At 42.7% G+C, this 21338-nt stretch overlaps 1 protein-coding gene across 1 annotated transcript in view; it reads right to left on the reverse strand.

The window, feature by feature from the left end:
* ADAM17 (ADAM metallopeptidase domain 17) overlaps positions 1-21073 on the reverse strand; it is a 23034-nt gene extending 1961 nt beyond the window's left edge. The window contains 18 exon segments of the mRNA XM_017744991.1: positions 1-40; positions 1696-1752; positions 2385-2473; positions 3624-3702; positions 4711-4841; positions 5769-5903; positions 6557-6660; positions 7683-7882; positions 8658-8810; positions 10695-10783; positions 11324-11468; positions 11990-12103; positions 13162-13251; positions 14946-15076; positions 15631-15799; positions 18340-18428; positions 19333-19466; positions 20941-21073. The exon segment at positions 1-40 is cut by the window's left edge and continues 49 nt beyond it. Coding sequence (XP_017600480.1) covers positions 1-40; positions 1696-1752; positions 2385-2473; positions 3624-3702; positions 4711-4841; positions 5769-5903; positions 6557-6660; positions 7683-7882; positions 8658-8810; positions 10695-10783; positions 11324-11468; positions 11990-12103; positions 13162-13251; positions 14946-15076; positions 15631-15799; positions 18340-18428; positions 19333-19466; positions 20941-21059 — 2068 coding nt within the window. The 5' untranslated portion in view covers positions 21060-21073.
* Between the last annotated feature and the right edge of the window lie 265 nt (positions 21074-21338).

Consider the following 21338-nt stretch of genomic DNA (forward strand, 5'->3'; position numbering starts at 1 on the left):
GAACGGAGGCGGAGTCCAGGCTGCTGAGCATCTCCACGTTCTGCGAGACACAAGCAGCCGCGTCAAAAGCCGTGGCAAAAGCAACCAGCAGCTAGTCCAGGGTTTGGGTTTTGCACCATTTTTCAAAGGGAGAAGGCACCTTCTGAGGAGCCGCTGCACTCCTGTTAGAACAGCCTAAAGGCTACCACGTCCTCCCTGCCACTCCCTAAAGGCAGAAAGGCCCTTCTAGCTCTGCTTCTTCCTTGTCTGTATAAAGCACCGCGAGGGCTAGCCTCACTGGGACAGAGCTGATGACTCTCTCAGCCCTACCTTCCTGGGGCCCAACTGCTTTGGCAAAACCTAGGACTGGAAATGCAGGGTCAAGCCACATGACACATTGCTCAGTGCAGGGAAACAGTCCAAGGTACAGCTTATTCCAGTCCTCCAACTTGGAGAGTTCATGGTTTCATGTACAAGAAGCTGCACTGAACACAGGGTCAAAGACTGCAGGGACCAGTGTCATCACAGCCAAATTCTGCAACCCAGATTAAGTACAGGTCCATTGATGCCTGCTTCTATTTGAGCATGGTTTGGAAAATACCCAGAGATCTCTAGGCATGAAAAAATCCCCAACGACCTCAGCAAATGTTAATCTTGGGAAGGATGAGGTGTTTAGCTGTTACCATTTCCCAAGTGCTCCATCCTCAGCAGATTCAAAAGACACAAATCTGTTAATTGTTGCTGGTGGAAGGAGCCCATTGGCTATACCTCTGCTTCTCTCTCCCCCCTCTGGGATTTTCTCAGTTGAATGCAGGTAAGAAGCAATAAGATAACTTTTCTCATGGCATTCAAGACCAGCTGTGGGGCACTTGAACTAAGACCACCCTCAGTTCTGTCACAGTAGATGACAGAGGCGGTCTGCCTCAGTGGTCTCTGACTTCAGTATGCTTCCTCCAATGGTTGTACAAGGAAGAGCTCTGAGAGGCATTTCCCCCCCTCCCCTTACAGAACAGCATTTCCTTAATTGAGTATTTCAGTTCTTAATAGGAACTGGATTGTCAAAGCACAGGAAAGTATACCCAAAACTATGTCACAAGGTGCCATGTGCTGGACTGTAATTAAAATTTGTCTTGGCATTTTTTTGCTCTTCCCCTCTCCCAGCTCAGTATTTACAAGGTGAGAAGTGCCACCAATGGGCCCCTTCAGCAACTGGAAGGCTGTAGCACACCTGGCTGCTAGAAGCCAACTCCTGCAAACAACAATTCTGCAGCAAAGACACTGCATTTTGCAGAGATTTTTGAGCCTCGTGCTTCAGTGACAGCACCTGGCTGGGAAGAAGCAGCCTGTGGCTGGCACTGCCAAGTGCACTGTGCCGAGGGGATGCCGGACACGGGCGAAGCTGTGCTCTGTGGAGCAGAGCGGCTTCCTGCCCCGGAGGGCTTCCTGCCCCTCTCTGCTGCACCACAGTGGCTCTGCCAACAAGGCTCAGCTCTTACAGGAAGGAAGGATCAGACCCTGCCACACTGCAGTGCTTGGTGAGAGTGAACAGAGGCTTGTTCAGAAACCAGCCTCCCCTCACATGGATTCACCCCTCTGCAGCAGGGGGCTCTGGGGCTCTCTGTTGCTACTCTTTTGGTAAATATTCTGCAGGCACCTGACGTTCAGGTTTTCCAATACATGAGACAGCCTTCTGCCAACTCAGACTTAGCAACTTACACTGGGGCAAAACAGGGACTTTGTGTTCTCCTCGTACTGCTTGTCCAGTTTCTTGTCCTATTGAGAAACACACACAAAATAAGAAATATAATTTCTCTATGGCAAGGTCTCCTTTTTCCTGCAGGGACACAGCACTTTGTGGGGGGCTCTTTTCTCTTCCCCTACTTCCCATGCCTTCCCATTCATCCCAGGAGTGCCTGTGGGCACAGCACCCCTTTGCTCTAAGCCCACACTGCTGTTGGCAGCACACCGCATGTCCACACTCCCCGTTGCCATGAGCTCTCTCTCTCTTTACCCATCCACCCAAGATCAACTAAGATCACTTCCCACTCTGGGTATCCCCTCAAAATGTGGGTGTCTTATTTCTTCACAGGGCTTTAGAAGACTTTGTTCTTAATGCTAAAAATACTAAAATTATACTTGGGTAGAATTTAGAAGGCAGAGAAAGAAAATCTGCCTGGGAAAGAATGGGAAAGGCTCCAGGGAATAGTCATGGGAGCACTGGGTCTGCCAGGGCCTGGCAGAGTTTAGCAAGAGTTTTGCCTACTGAAGGAGCAGTAAGCCTTACATATGCTGAACTTCCCCTCAGGGTTTGCTAAAAGCTTCCCATGATTTTCTCTCACAGCCATCTGCCATTTCACATATGAAGGATGTTCTCACAGCAGTCATCTCAAAGACAGCTTACTCACCACACAGTGCACAAGGATGCTGAGAGGAATCCAAAACAGTAAGGAGAAGACAAGCACAGAGCCCACTATATTATCTGCTAGGAACTTCCCTGTGAAACGAGTTCAAATCTGTCAGTTACCAACCAAATACAGTTTCATGAACACACACATCTATCCCCCCCTTCTGCAGCCACTGCTCAGTCAAGTGAAACCTCAGAATTGCTCAGAGAAGCACAGGCTGCCTACTTTGGAGTAGGTAAAGATAAAATTATACAATTTTAGAAAATTGTATCCAGTATGTTAACAATAGCAGGTTTTTCTCTGTTCTCGGAATAGAAATGCTGTAAGGGTGTAATATTTAATATGGGTTGTTTTGGAACAGCCAAACTGAGCCAGCCAAGGTGCCCCTCTCATACAAGACACACTGTGAGTCCATTACCAAATTCTGATGTAACAGTCATGTGATCTCTACCTGCCTCCACAAACAAAATATTTGAATGTCAAAGATTCAAAAACTGCCTCTATCCAAGCAGGCTAAATAGCTTTATCAATTACGTAAGAAAATTTTTTGTCCCTGAAACTTGAGACTGAAAGCCACAACTCAAATAACTGCACTGTGCAGGCACAGCAATACCATGAGCACACACAGTTAGGGCTCATGACACAGCACCAGCTTAACCACTGGTTTTGTCTGGTGCCAGTAACACAGGGCGAGACACTGGGGGTGACACCTGGGGTGAGGTGACACCTGCTTGGGTTGCACGGTTGGGATCAAGACCAAGGAGGCCAACTCAGCACAGGCACAGCTTGAGGTGTGTGACCTCTGGTTTTCTTAAATGAAAGAGAAAGGAAGTGTTCCCCTCCCAGTCTGTTGACATTTAAATCCCACTGAGAGGCCCACTTCATACCCTGCTGGATCTAGCTGACCTCTAAAGAGACTGACTGTTATATCCTTTTCTCTAATTGCCCTAGTTCTTGGTATTCAGACAAGAAGCTATCGTCCCTTTCACAAGCCTGGAAGATGCCCAGCAAAAAATGGAGTACAAAAATGCAAAACAATCCCCCATCCTTTCAGCTTTAAAAGGTGAGATCAGTAGTGTCAAACTCCAGGCAAAAACATACTTAGATATATCACAAGCACAGCTACCATCTACCCTTGCACACGGGTGAATAAATCCAGCCAGCTAATTCCCTCTGAGGCTTTAGAGGTTTATGTCATGAACTCAAGACACCCCCAAAAGATATGGTTATGTATCTTACCAAAAGTATTGATGCTGAGTTGGTCTATGAAATCCCAAAATCGTTCAATCACATCCTGTACTTGCTTCTCGCATTTGCCCTGCAAAAGTAACAAAATAACTTTATGCTACCTAAGCACTAAGTACTGCCTTCTTGGAGAAGGAGATACAATGATGGTAATGAAATGAGTTCTCAGTTCTCCAGACACAGTGTAACTTCACTTACATTCTGAATATAGATTTACACTGGTGCCCAATAGCAGCAATCCATTTTTACTGCCCTTATTTTTATCAAACCAGTTTCAATTCGATTGTTGTCTGAATCAGATCAAGTTTTAATGTTTGAAACATGCAAAATCCACTCCACCTTTGGCTCATGTTAGGGGACATAAAGCTGATGTTTCTGGAGAGATTTAAACACTGGGAGCCTCGGTTCCCATTACCCACCAAGAAAGCTGCAGCTATCAGGAGCCCAAGGTTACAGACCAACTCACTCCCAGATTTGGCTGTGTGGGTTTAACACAGTAGCACCTTGGTCTTCCAGTTCTGCCAGCACAAGGACTGGGGCACGCCCTCCCAAATTCACTTCTGCTGACACCCAGTTTAGCTCCAACCACTGCGGTCTGCAGGTGTTTGTGCAGCTGTACCATGGAAAAGGCCACTGAATGCCAGCAACCCATCAGTCTCCCTGCCACAGGTTCACTGCCCCTTTCAGATACTGCCGGCTGGATTTTCATGTGATTGCTCCCTGACCTGAATTATTGGAGTAAAAATAAATTGGGCTAACGGGACCAACTAGGAAGGCAAGCACTGCAAACCCAGCCGAGCTTATGGCAGCGCTCAGACCCCTCCTTTGCGCAGGGTGCCAGCTGGTTGAGCTGTGGGGAGCAGCAGAGGGGGTACTGAGCAGCTGCAGAAGGTGACAGCTTCCCCCTGCATGGGTCTCTGCAGAACTCCAAGACCTGCAGCCTCCAACACCCTTTAATATTTGCCCCATGAAGAGGTACATAAAACCTGTTACCCTGCTCAAGCTTTGGCTTCTCTTCCCCAGCACAGTCCTCCTTCCCGAGGACTCAGACCCCCAGCAGAGCAGAGCTGGGCACACTTACATTTGTGTCACAGAACCCCACAGTGCAAGGCTTCCCCTTGCGTAGGAACAGGAACTGGTCATTGGCATCCACGTACGGCGTGCATCTGTCCTGCTCGTCCCGGCAGCACACCTTGCAGGAATTATCTGTTTCTGTAATGAAGCAGCAAACTCATTCCTTGGAAGCACAAAGAGTCACCTGCAACCCACAAACCCACATGTCCCCTGGCTGAGCACAGTCCTAATCAGCTTCCCCACAGGGAAGGCAGGACCAAGCCACCCAATTTCAGGCACTGTGACGATCAAGCCTAAAACTCAATCACATGCCCTGTGCAACATATTAGGGGGTACAGTGGGACCAAGTTCTCCAAGCTGATACCCCAACATTGCATGAATCAACAGGCCAGTGAAGAGGTTCCAAACACATCCAAAAAGACAAATATTTCTTAGACTCGGAGATCTCTACGCATCCTTCTCCTTGGCTATGCCCTCCATCTCAAAGAGTGGGGCTCACAGCAATTCATTGCATTGCCCCTGTGAAGCTTTCATTCTACTCCCGGCTGCTTTTCCACATTTAAGGGATAATATGGACAGCAAGGGAGCAGGAAAACACATTGGCAGAAGTATATGGCAGGCAAGTTAGGAGGAGAATGAACTTGGGGATTCTATATTCTCAAGGGATTTAATTCTCTTTGATATCTTTCTTTAATCACTTATTGGAGGCCACTACTCCTCTGCCAGATGCTGGATCCAGAGGTTGGTTGGAATCTCCTTACAATCCCTTCTGTCCATCTGTGGTAGAGCTGGAAGGTAGGAGAGTGTCCTCTCCCTTAGCTGGACTGTCAGACCGTAAGTCTCATCTTACTGTCTTCAACCCAGACCACGAGAAGCCAGGAGGACATTCGCATTCCCTTTTTAAACAGAAAACAGCTGACAAAACCCAACAGTTTAAACTTTCCCAAAAACCACAAACTCAGCTGTCAGAGGCCAGCCCACAGTGAAGCCAGCACTCTCCAAGGAGCAGAGATGAAATACAGATTTCAGTCGCAGTCGTGTTTCAGTTCAGTCTGTGTCACCCACCGTTGCACGCACATGACCGCAGGTTCTTCTCCCTCTCGCAGAAAGGGATGCACTCCCCATCCTTGCACTTCCCCATGTCCACGCACACTGTGTCATCCGGAGCATTCCCTGGAGGGGGACACTCGCTGCTGTTCCCTACAGATGGAAGTCAGCAGAGTGGGAGGACTGTGTTAGAGCAAAGGGCAGAGCACCTAAGTATGCAGAAGAAAAAAGGAAAATAATGGAAATACAGACTTTTCCCAGGAAAACCCCAATAGCTTGTTCTTAGCTTTCATCTGCGGGCTCCCTGCCAGCTGCTCTGAGAGGCAGCAGAAGCTCTGGAGGCTTTCAACAGCTCAGGCATTGTGACACTGGCAACCAAGCAGTAGGTGAAGACCCTGGAGCCCCCCTCAGCAAAGCACACACTCTGGCTTGACTCCCTGCCTCCAATAAAGATTATGAGGAGGAAGTAAACAAGCGGGGAAATGAAGCAGAGTTGCAGTAATTCCACCCTTTCTATGGCAAAATTCATTCTTGTCCCCTCCCAGTGACACACTAAAGAAACAAAAAATTTAAAAAAAAAAAAAAAAAAAAAAAATCAGTATTTTTTTGTTCTTCTGGGCAATAAATCAGAGTGACTCCTGAACTACAATGAAACTCATTATAGGAGCATATTGTGATGCTTAACTGGTCTCTAAAATTACATGTACCGGAGGACTAAAGGGCACAAGACAGAAAGTGGGTTGAACAGGACACTGAGCCTGGAGCACTTTGCTAGCTGACATACAGGGGACAGAACGACATCCCACCAGTGCAAAACGACTCTCCTTTACAAGTAGCATTTATGGCTTCTTGGCATTTCTTTTGTGCACTTTCAAACTGGCAGCCTTTACAGCAAGGACTGTTCCGGTCACTGGGGAAAGATCAAAATGGAAGAAATCAGTATTAACCAATTAAAAAAAAAATAAGTACAAGTGTGACAAAGCCAGAGAAAAAAGATGTTTAGGGGAAAAAAAGCTACTTCTTGGAGATTGACTCATTGATTCAACCCTTGCCCTCTCTGCCCTCTCCCACAACCACCTTTCTACATACCCACTCACTCTTCATGTAAAGGTAAAATCACATAGAAAGTACAACATATTGAGAGACAACACAGGGACCCTTGTATTTATTCAAGGCACTTGGGATTATCCTCTTGTAACTTGCTGTTCAATTTAGGACAACATCTTTCACCCTTTCCTTCCCCAAACATTTCTCCCCCTTCTGTTTGTCCTGAAGGTTTCCTACTTTGTATTCTGCATTGCCTTTACTTTCATTGTTCTCACCTAGTGCAAGAAGGTGAAAAACACTCATTAAAATGGATGGATTTTTTTGCTAAACAACAGGAGTTGCACAAGCTCTCTAATGTTACGTGGTGTAGAGCTGAACTACGAAAAAAAAGATTGGACACTGCATTGCAACAAGGCCATGAGCATCCCAAAAAGCAACAACAGAAAGAGGAGTCATTTAGTGCAGTCACTGTTGTCTGCTCAAACACATTTTGCAGCAGTTTGGAAATACCAGTATGCATCAGTGTAAAAAGCCACCTTCCAATACAAACAAAAATTGTATTTGCACAGAAAGTGTGCACAGGAAATTTTTAATGCCTTTTGATTGCCTAAGTTTGCTTAATAATAATGATAGTAATAACAATGACAACACAATAATAATTTTCAAGGTTGTGGCTCTTGACACTTCTGAGGAAAAGAGAATGCTGTAAAAATTAATGTATGCACACAGAAGCCTTTCATGAAATCTTTCACTGTTGTGAGCTCACACATTTAACCTTAAAGCCAGGAAAGAGGCCTGTGACACTGCAGGTGGCTTTAGGAGTTTTCAGCCCAGCCCATTGTTCTCTCCTGTGTAAAAGAGAAGCTGCAGCTCATTTCCCCTTACCTGCACTTGGCACCATCTTTCAGTTTACAGTCTGCAGAGCAGCAGGGATCAGCCAGTTGGTACAAGAGGCCAGGATCACATTCCTCCCCTTCATCCACCCTGGAGTTCCCACACACTTTGTTGTTGCGCTCTTTGAAGCACTCCTGGGCCTTGATCTCTATGGTCCTATGGATAGATTTTTTGCTGCAGCTTGAGAACATCTAGAGAGCCACAGGGGAAAAGAGCAGCACTGAGTGTACCTTTCTGTCAACAACTGGCATCTAAGACAGCACCAGCCTCCCTATGCCTCCAAGTTCTGGCATCCCAGAAAGCAGTTATTCCCTCTACACTGTCAGTTTGATACCTTGGAAAAATTTTAAGATGGGAAAGTAACAGTTGGGTCAGTAACAGACACTGCAACACACTGCAGGGACTCCCCTATGCAGTCTGGCTCAGAGAAAACTCCAGCTCTCCCATGGCTTCAGCAGCCCCAGGACGGGATATGAAGCTGCAGCAACAGGCACAGACTGTGGGGCTGGGCACAGCCACAGGTCAGACCAGACTGCAGATAACCCCTGGTAATCTGGGTTTCTCATCTGTAGAACAGGCACAGTGCCAACTCCACACTGCCTGGGTAAGCTTCCATCACAGTGTTTGGCAGCCCCTCTCCAACAGCAGCTATGGACCACCCCAATGCTGTGTGGTACTGAAGGTCCTGGACTGGACTCTTGTAGCAGCATACAGCCACAGCTAATTACAAACAACTAATTAAAATGCACCTTGACATGCTATGAACTCCAGTGAAACCCAGATTCCAAAGATGAGCTTATCTTGCAGAGAACCCAACTGCATGCAAATGTTTTCTTTGCTAATGGCTAATCCATTACATTCTGGTAGTTTCAAACTTCAGGAATCATTAACTAAATAGATTTGCCATGAAAGGGTCACTGACCATAGCAAAAACATTTGCGTTGATGCAAAACTAAACAACCATACCTTGTTGTTTTCATGATCCCCACTGACAGCAATAGGATACATGACATATTTCCCACCCTGGTCTTCAGTGGGGGCACACTCTGGCAGACTGTCAGGATCATGCTCTGCTCCAAAGTTATGTCCAAGTTCATGTGTTGTAACCAGGTCAGCCTCCTTTTTTGACCATGAAAATAGCAATGTTGAAAAAAATTAGTCTGAGCAGTAAAGGGCAGAAGATCCCACCTACTTCCAGGCCACCAGCAATACTAAGATATACCAAGATGGTCAGGAATTTCCTATGAACATTTTTCCGGTTTTACAAGTGGAGAAACGAAGGTAAATAAAATCGGGGTCCTTTTCAAAGTCAAGTTCAAGAACTAGATTTGAACATTAAATCACTTTTAAAGGCAAAATGCTGTCCTAGAATACCAATCTGAACTTGTTTTCAAGGCAATGCAGATGCTTAAAATATGAAAATTTGTTTTTATGCAGCTGGAAGGCATAAAAAGCTAAAACAAAACACAATCCAAACAAACAACAGCTACTACAATTAGTCAATCTCATTTAACATATCTTGCCATTAGAATTATTTCTTCTAAATGGATGATGACATTAGGAGTGCTGAATAAACTCTGCTACTGCATGATTTCTAGGAAAGACACCTACAATTGTAGCCCAACAGGGATGAATTTCCAACATCATTTATGCAAGACAGGGCTGCCTGTGCTGAGGATCCCAAACCGGCTCTGCTCGCTGAGCACCTCCCACGGCGCCTTCCCCAGCAAGTGTGTCAAGCTCACAAGGTGACAACCACAAATTAAACTCACACAGAAATACAGGTAACCACAAGGAGACCAGGCAGTTCTGCAGAGGAACTCACTGCAGCTGCTGCGTGGGCACAGGAAGGACCAAGCGCTGCCATGCGCTGCCCTGGTCCGTGTCTAAGCACAGCTAATGTGGGAGCCAGAGACAGGAGAGCTGCCCAGGCATCCCTCCTGTGCTTCACTGTGCTTCATTTGGAGAAGAGTTTTAAGAAGGCTGTTTTGGTTTGTTTGTTTTTTTCTTAAACTGAAGTGGACACCATGCAGCACTTTCCCTGTGAAACTCATGTGAACCATTGTCCCAAGCCCTAAGCCTGCCACTGGGAAGACAGAAGACTCAACTTCCTTCGTAATCCAAGGCAGAACTCCAGTCTGGAGATTGAACAACAAATGCAAATAGCATGGCAACAGCTAGAGCTCTCTGTCAGCATCCCTCTAACACAAAGCTTTACTGTCTTTTTTCCCTATCTTCCTGATAGTTTCTGTGCCAAGTTTTAGCCCACACATCAATTATAAATTCCTATTATAATCACGCTACAGAAAAGCACAGCTGAAAAGCCGGCAGAACTCAGCAAAAGTGAAATATGCCCAACTGCAAAGATTTAATAGATGCAGACAGAGGCACTGCTCTGGTGTCTTTACAAGTGAGACAAAGGTAATATTCAGGCTTTCAAAGCTCATTTGTGTATTTACTATCTAATAAAGTATGGAAAAAAATCCAGAAAGTGTCAGCTTACATTAAGCTTAGTATTAGCACTAATAAGTCCTGTCTACTATACTGTTCTCTGCTCTAGTTATTCAGGACACACAAAAATCAGGTGGAGGAATTTCATTAAAAGCCTCAAACTACTTACTTTGCCTGCTTGTTCTGTTTGAGGGTTTGTTTTGTTAGAGCTTCATTGTTTGTTTGGGGATTTTTTGTTAAAGCAAAATACATTTAAATTCATCTTTAGACATCAAAAACCTGATTATATCTAGAAAAGTACATCTCCTATGAGACACCAGCTGTTTCCTCATTCCTGTTTCACAGTGAATTCAATTTTCACTTCCATTCAGTCCTGACTCTCCTTGTCAGCTACAACAAAAAAGATGATTTTTGTTTTATGATCTATACCCTTGTACCCAGAGATCTGACTCAGATGGAAAGCCAGCAGCTCTTTTCTGAGAGCACAGAAACTTGTCACAATCCCATGGCACACATCACCAGCACACACACATGAGGAGGGTGCTCTCCTACCTTTGTCAGGATGGTCTTCCCATAGTTCTTGGTGCTGGTCAAGCCACTGTTCAGATAGATATCCTTCTTTGCAATTTGACTGTAATAAGCTACAAAAGCGAGAAATAAACAAATTAAAATTAAGAAACATTCTTTTTGTGTTTCAGGGTACTTTTGGGGTGAGAGGGATACTTGTCTGGGGAAATGAACAGCTTTATTGTTCTCACAGGCTCACTACTGAGACCCTGCCTCTTGCCAGTTTTTGGAGCTGGGAATCTTTCAAGCACAGCTCCAACAGCTCATGTATTGCAGTAAAGGCAAAACCAGCAGAAATTTCCAAGACAACAGCATCTGCCATTCCAGAACCACTGCAGGATGTGCCCACACAAAGCAGCCCTTAGAAAAGGGTTTTTTCTATACAGCTTCTTCACACCAGATAGCTTAGTAACTTTGTTCAGTGACTTTTATCCTTCCTGCTTTTTCCAGCTCCAGCCAAAAAAATGGCCATCCCTTCTATGTAAAAAAAACAACTACTAGAGTCCATGCAAATTACACAACATACTCCATAAAAGTTGGAGAAAAGAATTAAACATGAATAACAAAAACTAGCTTTTAACCCACAACTGGGACAGAAGAAAAAGAAGCCTTGCCTTTAGGACAAATGCCACCATGGCTGTTAGGTCTGGGAGAGCCAACATAAGCCAGTCCAAGCGTTCCCATGTCAAAATCTTGATACGTGAAGAGATGAGCAAGGCACACATGAGCTGCTTTCTCAGCAATATCACAGCTAAATTGCTTTAAAAAAAAAAAATCAAATCTCTTGTTAGCTTACAGTGCATGTTAGAAGCCTAGAGATAATAACATTTATCGAATGTGCCAGACAAGTACCTCCTAGACCTGGTTAAGTCAGAAAACAGCATCTGTTTAGCCATGCTACAGAGCTGCAGGAAATTAAACTAATGCCCAAGTACACTGTACACATTCATTTACATAACTTGTCTATTCATTTTCCCTTTTCACAGTGAGGACAAAGCCAAGTACAATAACTTGATGAAGGTCACAAGGCAGCCAGTCTCAGGGCCAGACATATCAGGACTGCCTTTCTGACTCAGACCACATTAATAAGACTAATTGATGTCTGCTCTGTAATTATGCAAGGGAGTCCTTTACCACGGGCTACAGGGCACAGCAGCGGGTTTGACTTTGTGTGACATCTACACATCATGCAGAGGGAGCAGAGGACTTTCACCCGTTACTACAGAGCAGCTGTATGAATGAGTAAGTCTCTGTAAGGGGCACGATTTTTTACAACCTACCTCTAGCAGCATTTTCACATCCCAGGCATCTTTCTTATCATCTGGGTAACTTCTTGCCATATTGTAATGCCTTTCTCCAGGTTTTACAGGATTCGGCTCATTGTGGATGATAATCTACATTTCAAAAAGGGCAACAATAATGAAGAGGAATTTTGGTCAATTTTACAGCTACAGAAAAGGTTTCAATGTAATTTTAAATGTCTCAATAGATCTGTAAGGAGAAAAATTAAGACTCAGCATGATTCTAATATTAACTTTCCAGCCTCTGCTAGTTAAATACACCAACTAAATCATACGTAACTACATTCTAAGCAACCCTTTTACAGGATGTCAGAAGTTTTCACTGTAAATTCTGCTTTGAAGTGCATTTTACTTTTAGAAAAACTCCAAACAAATACAACCAGTATAAATAACCCCAAATCATTTCAGAGTTCCAGCTAACCAAAATGTATGTTAAAGGATTGCTACTTTCTCAGTAACCCAGAATTAGTTCATAATGTTCTCTACACCCTCCCTGCCCAAATACTACTACTACTCCTTTATTCCTGCAGATCTTTTCCCAGCAAAGGGGCAGCTGGCCTGTACCATTAGTCTCCATGTCCCACATCACAGCTCTTGAAGTATGCTGAGCTGATGGATTCCTCCTGTTTTTAATGCTGTTTTCCAGATTTCTGTGCACTAACTTTGAGACACCATCATAGAACCTGAAGTCACTACATCCCTGTGTCCATATACAAGCCTCTACACTAGCATGATGTGTAACGGAGTCATTAAAGCTCTTCAGGCAAGATTTGTGTGTTTTCACCGGTGTTTGAGGCGCACTCAGGCTTTGCAAGCCAAACACCAGCGACAGAAATATGAAGTAAATGCATAAGTCTGACAGAAACAAAACTTGCTCATATTCAGGAAAAGAAAAGCAATTTTGAATTAAGAATAAATATGGAAAGATTCTTCCTGAAAATTCACATCTCAAACACTGCAAGGAACTGAAAATGGGCATCATGTGTCGGATCATTAATGCTGGCAAGATACTATTTCTGAGTGCTCCTGGCTGGAGTTAATAATGTAGGATTTTATTATTTTAGCCCTAACCCAGAAAAAATAATCAGAAATCTTGCTATTTAAACCACATTCCTTTAACTTGGAAGCCCTCTGCAGAGTCCAGTGAATACCTGTTCTATCTGTATGCCGTACCCATTGAAGGTTCCATCGTCCCAGGAAGTGTTTCGGTAGATGTCATCTACTCTGTCTATCAATTCAATCTGTGCAGAAGAGAAAAACAAGTTACCCAATCGAGCTTTCATGGAGCAAAAGACGCTCAGAGAAACTGCAACACACTTACCTAGAAACAGCCACTTGAATTAAAACTGAACCTCATATAATGTAACAAGACAAACTCCCTGGATCCAAGTACTGTTGGTTTTGGATCAGTATTATCCAATATACTTGAAAATTTTCCATCATAAAAAAATAGCACAAACTTTTCCATTTATCACTTTTGTTTGTGTAGTGGAAGAGCAATAATATCAAGAACAAGACATTTTGGGAAACACTTTGTTCAAACACTCATTTTCCAGATTTCTTTGAGGGGAAGGGCAGAGGAGGGAGCTGTTTTTACTGCTTTGTTTTAGCATGGTGCTTAACTAGTTTAACTGACCCCCCAGGCTTGCTTCCCAGCCAAAAACCTATTATTTTCCTCATTATGGTTCAAGCACAAGGTTCCAGAAAGTCTCTTGTCAGTGCTCACAATCAATACCTCCCTTTTCAAGCTGTTCTCTTAATAAAACACCTTCTAATAAATATAAACCACCAAACTTGCTGAGGATGAGAAGTGACATTCAGAGCCACTCAATAATAGTTTATGCTTTAGTTTTCCAATCACTGTGTCGTTAACAATACCCATCTACCCAGGAAACACAACAGGGGTCAGCCTCAGCACATGTCAGATGCTGAGATAAGAGCACCTCTGCAAACACACCAAATGAGGCCTCCTTACCTGAAGAAGGTAAAAGCATTTCTGGGGACAGAAAGGTCAAAAAGCCAGCAAAAGTGGAACAGTGTGATTAGCATTTCAAAGAGTCAAGCTCAGAAAGAGACTTCTGACAAACAACAGGCCTCCAAATGTGTTTTCATTTGGTTTGTCTCCGGTCCCCAAACGCCCATACTCTCCACTTCTGCTGGAAGCCTGTGGGTAGGCCTTGTTCTAGTTCACAAAAAACATGTCAGAAACAACCCCAGTGTTTTGGCTGGGCCACTGGGCAACTGGTACACAGGATGGAGCCCTGCTTTTCTGAGGATGGCTGAACACCTGCCTGCTGATGGGAAGCAGTGAATTAATTCCCTTGTTTTGCTTTGCTGTTATGAACAGCTTTTGCTACTAAACTGTTTCCATCTCAACCTACAAGTTATCCCACCTTTACCCTTCTGATTCTCTCCCCATCCCATCTGTGAGGAGAGAGCAAGTGGCTGCCTGAGGCTGAACTGCCTGCTGGGGTTAATCCACAACACCAATGTACAACTGAACAAGTTATTTACTGGGCCTGATTCTAATTCTATTGTTCTGGACAAAAAGTCCTGAAAGAATTTGAAAAAGAAGATCTATATGAGTTGCTTTAACATCATTAAACATGCTAGAACTTTAAAGATGCTCATTTGCAGTGGATTTCAAAATCCAGGAGACTCTAGAGCTCTGACTGAGAAAAGAGAAGTTCCTGGGAAGAAAATGGCATAGTCAACAGAAATATATGAAAGGAAGGTATTTGCTTTTAAGTGAAATTTGAAGACTATTGAACTACATTCGCTTAATTGTAAAGTATTTTTAAAGCATGATTTAGCACTTTCCCAGGTAAAAGCTGTGTGTACAAAATTAGTATAAGTTATATGTTGCTTTAACTACTGGATCCCTGTGTTTTCCTGCATCTATTCCAGCAAATTTTAACAGGGTACATTTACTTACCAAATAGTTTATAGTGGTGCTCTCTTCCCCACGACCCATGTACTTGAAGAAACGATGGTCTGCCACCACCAACATCTTGCATGTATTTTTGGAGTTCTCTGGAATGGCTCTTTTCTTCCGATGGGTGCTTTCTAAAGTAAATATTTCAAATAAACACTCAATACTACTACCACTGCTGCATCTATTGCCCTTATTTAAGACCTGAATGTGAGTGTGGATGGGGTCCTGGGAGGAGAACAGGAATGTTTAGTTTTAGTCTGGGCTTTTTTTTTTTAATAGCTGTTCTTAAATTTTATCTTCCTAAGAGTCTTCAAACTTACTGTAAGGAAAGGAATGCATAGCAGTGAAACTGAGTTATTCATCAGATTTACCTGTGGAGCTTTTATGGTCATCACCACAGCCTTAACACCTCTCCTCTTCCTGTTCCTATCCATTATCCCAACTTTTGCTGACACAGCAAAGGACAGAGGAAAGAGGGACCAAAAACTCTCAAAACCCCATCATAGCTCAAGACGGATTCCTTGAGCGACCACAGAGGCCAAACAGGTCCCACTGCAGAGTGCACAGAAGTACAAAGCTGTTTTAAAAGACATAAGGAGTGCTGTTTCCCCCCTCCATGCCCACAGTGCATTGAAAGAGCTAATTTGTTTCAAAGATGCTGCTCTACCAAGGTATGGACACTCACCTTCATTTTGCTCCCTGTCTTCCAGTCCTTTTGGCAACAGTTCATCTTCACTCAGCTTTAAATAACCACACACTTTGGGGGACTGCAATCTTGAGAAATCTTTGATATCTTCAGATCTGTAGACCAACAGTCTTTCATCTTCCACATCATCTACAAATCTCCACAGTGGCTGACAGCACATGGAGAAGTTAGGAACACAGTGAATGCAAAGTCTAGATAAGTAAAAATCTTTATGTGTGTACCATTATATCTCCACAGCTCTCTGTGTACACACAAATACACTTCACTCACAGTGACAAACCTACTGATAAAATGACATCCTCAAGAAAGCCAAGAGAAGTCAACTCTCTCATGGTACATGGTAATCCACCAAAAGTCTGAGAGAATCTCAACAGAGTAGTGGCAGCTACCTGATAAAGCCATAGGAGAGACAATTTTTCTTCCCCTCAGAATCTGAGCAAACTGAGGAGGCTTCTCAGGTTCATCTCCTCCCCTCTGTAACAGCACGGAGCCAGGAGGAGATCTTTAACTGTGCTAATGTGGGAGACAGAGGAGTAGAAACTCCTGCAATTAAAGGAGGTTTTGATTTACAACCCTGGAAGAGGCTAGGTCTGGCTTAACTGACAGAGATTTATAAACCTTAAGCAAGAGGATCACGAGCCTGTGTTCCTATAGTTGTAAGTAAATGGGTGTTGATGGAGGGTTTTAAATATAATAGTGTGATTTTATATAGTTTAAGTTAAGAATGTAGATGGTATAAGAGAGACATCTGTGTGTACGTGACATGAGAATTTATTGGTCAAAACGCAGCTGCACTGCAGTGAGAAGTGCCACAGGTGATAGGTCACAAATCCAAAACAAAGTGTTGTTTTAAGTGTCTATTGGATTAGAAAGTTATAAATTAACTCTAAATCTTGTGACTTGCACCATTATTCGGAGGTATTGTAAAGCCTCACGCCCTGACTGATGTGTTCTGTTATCTTAAACCATAAATCCGTGTAATCGCATAGTCCCATCTCTTGAAATTATTTCCTCTGACGAGTGGAACACACGATTCCAACATGCTAACAAATGCACTCACCAGAAGCACAGGAGGTGGCAGGTACCAGAGAGCTTTTAAGCACACAGCAGAATGTGGGCTCTTTGATGTTCAATAGCTAGCCAAGTCACTCATAAGCATTAAAATTTCTCCAAAACCAAAGACCATGAAATCTCAAGGAAAGACACCAATTCTCACAGCAGATGCATACAAACCATCTTTTTACTTTACTGACAAGTCCTACTATTATCTGAATGTTAAAGCTACAGCAACACCACCAAATACAGCATGGACAGGGTCAGTTCTTTGGCCAAAGCCAAGCAGCACAGACTGCCTGCATCCACAACATAGAGCACCTGGCTCTGGGTCTCCTCTGGCCCTTAGGCAGTGCTCTTGCAGCTTCAGCCAGCCATTATTTAGCACACTGTGCTTTCGCTTCACAGCAAAAAGGTCCCAAAACGTGAAGGCTGTGCCATGCCAGCAGCCCTATGTCTGCAGCACGAAACTGAGGGTTTTGCACACTAAGGCAAGGTGTGAGGGCAACAGTGGTTTACACAAAGGCCCACAGCCTTTCCAAACATACACAACTACCTTGAAAAAAAAGGCAGTAAATGGCAGAGCAGCTTTGTTCATGCTGCCTTTGGGGAATAGACTCAGGCATGCTCCCTCTGTGACTGCACATGGGAATCATCTCATCTGGGGCTGGTTAGCGGCCAAAGCTGACCTGGGGACACCACCAGCAAGGCAGTGTGGGCAAGCCAGAGGCTGCACAGCACTGCCTGCCCTCAGCTGCACAGACACAGCCAGCCAGGAGCAGGGGCTTGGCTGCACAGAGAGCCAAAGCACACCCACACTGCTCTGCACCACAAACACAAAAATGCTTTACTCCACAATCAAACAGCTACTGTATGTTCTCAATGTAAAACTCAAGTACAGTGATTTGGGCATTTTGATCACAGTTTTATACTTTAACATGACTAGATTTCTCAGGTTTACTCATAATTCTGCATATCCTTGGGTTTGAAGAAAATTACAATATCCATATAACACTCAGCCATAATTACTGTTATTCAAGCCATTCTAATACTGCTTGTGTCTGGGAATATACTGCACTGAACAACTCATTATGACAATCTCTAATTATATATTTGTTGAATATGTTTTTTTTAACCAAGAGTTCAAAATAACACAAACAATGAAAATGGTAAAAAACAAGGGAGTAGGGAAAAATAACCAGATTTTCAGATAAAATATCAGATTTTCAATTAAGCTCTAAGAATGGGCAAACTTCCAAGATGTAACAAAGCCAGTTTTAAAAAGCTTCACAGACATCGACTCTGTTTAGACTGCCACAGTTTGTTAGAGGCCATGATCATCACTAATTACTAACATTATCCATTTCTGCTTCTGAAACCCTTTCCTGTTTAAAATATACCTTCTCCCTGATGTATCCAAAACACACAACTGTCAGATAATGTCACTCACTAATAAAAGTCAACACTTGCAAGCCAAATTGGTTTCTTATTTCTCTCCCTCCTCCCTACTCACCCTAAAACAAACACTACCACCAAATCTAGTCTGAGCTACAGAAGTGTCAACACAACTAACTAGGAACACCCAGAGGAAAAGAAGGTGATTGTCTGGATACAGTTTTCCACAGTAAAGCGTACCTCAATATTGTATTCTTCTCCATCAGTATTGATTCGCACTGTAAAATCTTCATCCCCAATATGTGCCACAACCTTGGAATTATGCTCTCCTTTAACATAAGCATGGAAGAATTAAATTAATTCAGCTGTTTGCATGTGCTCCTGCACACATTACATTTGTTGGGGGCTTTTAATTGTTCCTAAACTTCATGACAAATTACTTCCTCAGTCTCTGTACTGTTCAATTTAAAGAAAAAAAGAAATTAATCAGCACTTCCCCCAAGTCTTAACTTCCTAACAGTCACAGTCAACGAGACTCAGGTTTAACAGGTAATATTGCAGAAAGTGTTGGGATGGCTCTGGGGATTAGTAATGGGACACATAATATTTCTGCCAACAAAAGCAGCGTGCCATCTAACTACTATCAGACAGTAATTTCACGGCGTCAGCCTGCATTCCAGTGGGAAAGTCTCACCACACCACAAAGGCAACACAGAAATCAAAACAACTTAGCAGAAGCATTAGTACTGCCTGAAAGTGGAGCATTACATTTCTTTACAGAAAAGTAATCTGCAAAGAACTATCTTTAAGTCTTTTAATTGAACAGTCTGGGCATCAGTGCATCACTTCTACCTTGGCTTTGTGTTCTGGGGCAAGGAACATTCAAGTTCTACATTCCAGATGGAATTAAAGCTACCATCAACTCTTAAAAAAAATAATAATTTGCAAGCTGCTGCTTAAGTAAATTATACCTTTGTGTTCTGCCAAACTAAACACAAGAATCCTATCTTAGGAGCTTGATGCAATAAACCTTACCACCCACCAAACCTAAAAAAATCCCCAAACACACCACAAAAACAAAACCAGAAAACCCAAGGGGATAAGAATTACATTTATTTCTTCATTCTAACCATATCTGATGAAAATGACGGAAATACACCATTTACTCTGCCCAAGAGACTCAAGCAAAGCTGTGGTTTCTCAGCATTGACCCATAGTCTACTTCATACTAACCAACAACATGTCCGGTGAAGAAGTCTTGCCATTGAACACGATACTCCTTTTCCTTGCCTTCACCATCCACAATTAATGCTTGAAATTTTTCTGAAAAGTGTTCAGCAGTTGCAGTTAAGTATAATTTAAAGTGCCTGTAAAAGAATTTACTTACATTTATTTTTAAGCAAAGTATACACATAACAGATACATTCAATCTCCATTTTACTGAGGGTCCAAAAGAAGTTAAAAAGCATTAATTCTGATAAGCAGGCTATACTGTGTAATTGATAACTGTAAATATTTTAAGAGTCACAGATGTTTAATTTTAAAAGAAGTTAAAAAAAAATTAACTCCAAAATCCAAAACAGTAAGAGTTTGCTCATGATGTGCTTTATCCATCTGCAGTCAAGCAAAACCAGTTACTGGTAACTATTTAAAAAAAAACAGACCAAGAAATTTCTTCATCTATTTTAAATTAAATTATCTTAAAGTTCTTATTTTCTGACATAATACAGGCAAAAGACCATAAACAGAAATCTGAACTCTGTACATTTTTTACAATATATTGTCACAAAAACTAAACACTATCCCAAGAAGTAAGCTGATAACCTTCTCAAGAAGAAGCCTCATGGGATCTTGGTTTGTGTGGACTTTGGGTCAAAGATTTTTGGCATGCTCCTCTGCAATTATTCTGTAATCATCACCAGCAGTATTGCAACCTCACCCTAAAGCCAGAGTGCATGAGGCAGTGCAAAACAGGGACAGTCAGACATCTGATCCCATTAACCTTTCATAATTGACCCTCCAAACTTAAAAACCACCCTTCCAAACATTCAGAGATTCAAAAATTATGCATAACTTGCATGACAGTTGAAGATGACAGAGGGGAAGGCACATGAGAACACAGAAGACGAAGTCAAATGAACAAAAAACTATATACATTTGTTAATACAAAGTATTATTCTCACCCTGCTCCCCATTTCAGATTCACAATTTCAGCACTCAAATACCTGCAAGGCACTTTTCTGACTCTCAGAATAAAATCCCTGCAATCTTCATGCCTGCTCCCTTGTACTTCTCCTTCCCTCTTTCACCTGAGCTTTTATTTCCCATCTTATAACAAAAACCAAAAAACAAAACCAAACCAAACAAACAAAAGATTAAAAAAAAAGTATTTTATTTAATGGGACATTTATACTCAGTAGGAAAAGGATTAAACTTCCATGAAAATAAATACAGTGAATCTCTTGGGCAACACACCACACACACTACCCAAACTGAAGGCTGAGATTTACAAGAACCAGAGGACATTCAAGAAGTATTGACAACGTTGCCAGAAGAGGTCTAAGGGATCCAACCCAATCAGGGGAAGTAATCTACATGAAACTAAACCTAAGAATAAGAAATCCTGAATTACTGCCACTTCAGCCATCAGAGCAATAAAACAACTTATTTTCCCCTTTCCTCTGACCCTCTCTGAAGTCATATAACCACACAGATCACTAACCTAAAAGAACTGGCCAGTCATGACAGAAAACAAGACAATTTCTGGGTTTGAAACTGCACATTATTCATCACAAACTGAAGGAAAATACTATGCTATTTCATTGCAGATGATTTAATTACCTTTTCAGGGCTGAAAAACTTAAAAGCCTCTCTACATGTGTCTCAGGCTGGAGGTCCCTCTTCTTCAGTGAGTGTTGCTGGATGCTAGACACAGAAAGGATGTCGTAGTCTGAAAGCATGGACTCAACTGTGTCTGAAAGACCAACAAGGAAAGTTTTAGTTTCAAAAGACTTTATTTCCAAATGCACACATAAAAAAAGAGCAAACCAGAGCCTCCCATTTCAACAGCAAGACCACACTTTGCTCTAATTTTAGGATAACTATTGTACATTTCTGTAAAGGTCCATTTTGCATAGGCAAGTAGAAATCACAGAGTGTGACAAGACACAATCTGAGAGAGACCAACAGAGTTTGCTTCACTTTTTCTACAATTTCTAAGCAACCAACTCATCATTTTT

This window comes from Corvus brachyrhynchos, unplaced genomic scaffold (assembly GCF_000691975.1).
Source record: "Corvus brachyrhynchos isolate BGI_N302 unplaced genomic scaffold, ASM69197v1 scaffold116, whole genome shotgun sequence".
Taxonomy (NCBI): domain Eukaryota; kingdom Metazoa; phylum Chordata; class Aves; order Passeriformes; family Corvidae; genus Corvus; species Corvus brachyrhynchos.